Source organism: Syngnathus floridae, chromosome 1 (assembly GCF_059516105.1).
Source record: "Syngnathus floridae isolate MCC-2025c chromosome 1, RoL_Sflo_1.0, whole genome shotgun sequence".
In the NCBI taxonomy this organism is placed as follows: Eukaryota; Metazoa; Chordata; class Actinopteri; order Syngnathiformes; family Syngnathidae; genus Syngnathus; species Syngnathus floridae.
Genome location: NC_142413.1, coordinates 6,335,333 through 6,340,029, shown reverse-complemented (window position 1 = coordinate 6,340,029; position 4,697 = coordinate 6,335,333). Strand labels below are relative to the sequence as shown.

At 48.4% G+C, this 4,697-nt stretch overlaps 1 protein-coding gene across 1 annotated transcript; it reads left to right on the top strand.

Moving 5' to 3' along the window:
• Nucleotides 1-1,170: 1,170 nt before the first annotated feature.
• LOC148403743 (uncharacterized) lies at nt 1,171-4,101 on the top strand. Its single transcript, XM_088387520.1, has 7 exons — nt 1,171-1,458; nt 1,869-2,126; nt 2,268-2,528; nt 2,762-3,022; nt 3,108-3,158; nt 3,227-3,349; nt 3,417-4,101. Exons 1-6 carry the CDS (start codon nt 1,413-1,415, stop codon nt 3,331-3,333), a joined length of 984 nt encoding a protein of 327 aa, XP_088243646.1. The 5' UTR covers nt 1,171-1,412; the 3' UTR covers nt 3,334-3,349; nt 3,417-4,101.
• Nucleotides 4,102-4,697: the final 596 nt, after the last annotated feature.

The window sequence follows — 4,697 nt, the reverse complement described above, 5'->3', positions numbered from 1 at the left end:
GTGTGTGTGTGTTTGTGTGTGTGTGTGTGTGTGTGTGTGTGTGCGTGCGTGTGTGTGTGTGTGTGTGTGTGTGTGTGTGTGTGTGTGTTTGTGTCATGATCTCGGCGGACGCATGAGTCCCGTGGCGAGCAAGCATGAGAATGGAGATTTGCAATCCATCACTTTGCCAACAGCAGTCAGGAAGATGATGCAACCTTGCCACGGGTGGCTGGAGGGGGGTCGAGGGAAGTCGAGGGCTTCAGCTTTGCCTTTGTCCTCTGATGCAAAGGGACAGGGCCGCCCGTCAAAGGTGCGGACCGCGGGCCGGATCACAAAGCGAGCCGTTGGTTTGAAGGCTTTCAATTCTGACAATGTTGCTCACTCTGGAGCGAAAAGGACGTTCCGTCTTTATGAGTGCGATTCCAAACGTTGACGTCGCAATATTCTAATATGTATACATGACATAACATATAAAATACTCTCATATGTATACATAACATATATATCTAATATATACATATATACATTTTATACTATACATTAAATGTATATACATGTACACACACATATATATGTATCATACATGTATAAATATACATATATACATATATCTCTTTCTTTTCATGTATTTATTTCTTTAGAATCCACTTCAAAGAATGCGTGTCAATACTAATTTTATGTTACGCAACCTCTGCACAAACTATAACAAAGTCAAGCATGATTTTTTTTCAGATCGATGAAAAATGGAAAAGAATTGACAAAATGAAATATATATACGTGTGTGTGTGTGTGTGTGTGTGTATTTCTTTTTTTTTTTTTAAGCCACTTGAAAGAAGGCGTGCCAATACCGACTTTATCTTATGCAACCGATGGACGAACTATAAGAAACGAAACTCAAGCATGATTTCTTTTTCTTTCAGATCCGTGAGAAGACAGGTACTTTATTGTGATGATTTTAAGCCGACTCCAAAACAAGCGTGGCGCGCCATTTCGCACATTTGGCTGACTCATTTGCCTGTTTGTCTTGAACTATCTGACTGATGGCGGACGCCAGTCATAAAGTTGGGCGCCTGGCAACAACTTGCAAGCCTTCACAGACGCTTTGACATCAAGCTAAGCGCGCGTGGGCTCCGCGTGTCAAAGCGGCGTGACGTCACGCACGTTGCGGCTAGTAGGGAGCGCTCGCGTCCGATCGTCACTTGATTCGCTCGTCGAGTCGGAACAGCAGCAGCAGCAGCAGCAGCCAGCCAGCCAGCCAGCCAGCCAGCCATTAACCAACCAACCAACCAACCAACCAACCAACCAACCAACCAACCAACCAACCAACCAACCAACCAACCAACCAACCAACCAACCAACCAACCAACCAACCAACCCAGCCACCCACCAGTCTCTCTCTCTGTCTCTCTGTCTCTCTCTCTCTCCTCGTCAGAATGAAGCTCGTGACCATCATCTTGCTCCTCTGCGTCCACTCGGCAGGTAGGAAAAGCGTTCGCACACCTTGTGCTCCGCTGTCAGTGGAATCAAGTTGGTCAAAAGCGCCAAGCAATAAAGACAATCCAAAGGACTGCAGCCAATCAATGAATTGTCATCAAAGCGCAAAGCGATGTTGACTCGAAAAAGGGCCACTTTGTTGTTGTTGTTGTTGTGGCGCTTGCAATGTCTTCTTCACCCTTCATTTTGGGAATTTGGACGTCGTCCATTGGCAAAATGGCTCGCCGAAAGCAAAGTGCGCAAATGACAAAGCTCATTGCTAAAATGTGTTTGTAGGGTTATTATTTGGCGCCTTGATTTGAATTTGAAGTAGCTTTCTGGCTGTACAATCCTTGGTGTCCTTTTACACCGTGGGAGTAAGAGCATGCGCTGGCTGGCCACCTCTGCTTTTCCAGATCCGACAGAAGACCGCGAGGGCAAGAAGGATGAAGTGGTGTTCTGCGATGCAGGCGACAAAGTCACACTGACCACTTCAGCTCAAGTCGAGGTCACATGGAAGTTCAATGGCAAGGATCTCCCAGATGGAGTGACACACCCTGACCCGAATACTAAAAAAGACCTGAAAATTGAGACCCTGGCAGCAGCGAACACTGGGTTTTACAAGGCCACCTACACATCCACGGTCGAGAAGTTCACCATCATTGTTGGTGCCAGTGAGTTGCACGACCATTTGATTTTGTGAGCAAATTGAGATGGAAAAGAGCCAGTCACATCCATCTGCGTGTGTACTTTGTGATTTGGCCGCCTGCGCTTGGAGGTGAATAACTCTATACAACTCTTTTGGGCTTTTTCAGAAACCTGCACCGCAGGGCAGACGTGCAACGTCATAGTGGGTGGCTCCATCAAGCTGGACGGAGAGACAGGTGTCACCTGGTACTTTACGGCACCTTCTGAGTCTGAAAGCCAAATCAAGGACAATGAAGCTGATGATCCACCCAAGTTCACCGCCAATAAGAAAGAGTTGGGCCTCTTCAACCTGACAAAAACTCAAAGCGGGAAGTACACGGCCAAGAAACAGGACATCGCCGACAAAGACTTTCCAGTCGCAGTCCGAGGTAAGTTTGGCGTCGCGTCTCTGGCGCTCCTTTCGCTTGGCTACCACCACGCGGCCGTTTGAAGTTTCGATCAAAGTAGCCGCTCAAACAATCCCGACGACGGGCTCGTCGCGGCAGGCGGCGCACGTTGAAAAAAAGCGCTGCTGCTATTTTGTTGTCCGTGAACTGTCTTACTTGATCCATGCACTTTTTCAAACCCTTGTTAAAAACGTCAAACTTTTGTTTCCCAACAGCTCATGTCTCCAACGCCCAAGTCAAAATCCCGACGGGCAAAGCTCGCGTGTGTCCAAACGACAAGGTGATCTTTGAGTGCACGGTCACCGGTGATGCAAAATCCTACTCTTGGACCAAGGACAACAAGCCAAAAGATGGGACCACCAGCAAGTTGACCATCCAGAATGCGACATCTGAGGACTCCGGTAACTATGTTTGCAAGGTCACGGGCTTCCTTGATGAATCTGCTACTAGCCCCGGCGTAACTCTCATCGTCCAAGGTGAGCACGCCGCCATTTCTTGGGTTGACGTGTTAGGGGGGGGCTTGGAAAGCACCATCCCATTGAATTTGCTCACCCCTTGCAGCCCAACCCTGTGTCGTCGGCGAGGACCACGGCGACAACAAGGGTAGCGGAGGTGAGTTCTGGCATGTCTGTCAGTGGAGCAAGCCCCGCCACCGCCAATGTTTGCCATCTTTGCTCTAGGTCCGGGCCCAACCTCTCTCCCAGGAAGGGGCCCCCAGGGCGCGTCCACCTCCGTCGCTCTGCTGCTGATAAGCGTCCTCGTTGAGCTCTACGTGATGATGCTGTAGACCCGGCGGCCGCCGGGTGAGTTGCCATTTTTTTGCTTTGTTCTTGCTCCAAAACAACCGGCTGTTTGTCTGCTTTTCCTCAGACGAGAGATCCTGGAGGCGACGACGTCGACGTGCGAGTGGCGCGCCCTTCCATTTTTCTTTTTTCATGTATTTGTTCAGCAATCCAAATATTCATTCGTTCATTCAGCAATTGCCAAAAAAAAGCACGGAAAGCCGATGGGGAGAAGCGGGAAGGCGGCGGCGGCGGCGTTGACGGCGGCACGAGACCCTGGGCCAATGGAAAGCCTCCATCATCTGGCGTTCATCTGGCGCGAGGGAGGGCAACAACTCGTGACGCCTGAGCGGTTGGCCTTTGACTTGTTTGCAGCGGGAAAGCGCTTTTTTTTGGCTCTTATTCAATGTTCCACTCCATTTATGATATGAGGTTCTTTACAATTGATTGCATAGGTTGGCAAACGTTTTGCTGGGATGCTCTGGAAGGAAGGTGGTGAATTTGATGGTGCAACCTTTTTGTTTTGTCTTCTACTTATTGCAATTTTTTTCGACTTGAACTTTAGCAAGTTCAAACGTTTTGTGGAAGGAAGGTGGTGAATTTGATGGTGCAACTTTGCTTTCAACCAACGCTTTGGAAGGGCTCGCTTGAATTTGATGGCGTTTGCTTTGCTTGCAGCGCATTGGAAGGGATTGCTCGAATTTGATGGTGCAACTTTGCATTGGTGTCATGTATTATTATTGAGTCGGAACCACAATAAAGTCTTCATCCCACTTGGTGGTGGTGTCTGATGTCAATCGCATGCGTGCGCGCGGCGCCGTCTTGTGGGCCAATTGCGGGACATCAAAGATGGCAGAGATGGAATGGCCCGCCGCGATGGATGTAACGTTCTTGCGTGCAGTTTTTCATTTTTGTTTCCAAATGACTTTTTAAAGACAGGTGGGATTTTTGTATCACACGTGCCTGCATGCACTTCTCCCCAAAATTGACTTTTTGAAGACAGGTGGGATTGGCGCCGTCTTGTGGGCCAACGGGGCGATGCAGTGCGGGAAACGAAGAGCAGAGATTGATGGATGAAACCGCCTTGGATGCACTTTTCAATCACATTGAAGGGACTTTTTTTTTCTTTTTGTTTTTTTTCAGGCCGAAACTTTCTTGCATGCGCTTTTCAATCCAACTGAAGAGACCTGTTTTTCTTTTTTGCCATAAGAAAGGTGGGACTTCTGTATGAAACCTTTTGCGCATGCACTTTGCAATCAAACGAAGGCTCTCTCTGTCTGTCTGTCTGTCTGTCTGTCTGTCTGTCTCTCTCTCTCTCTCTCTCTCTCTTTTGCCAAAAGACAGATGAGGATTTCTGGATCCAACTTTC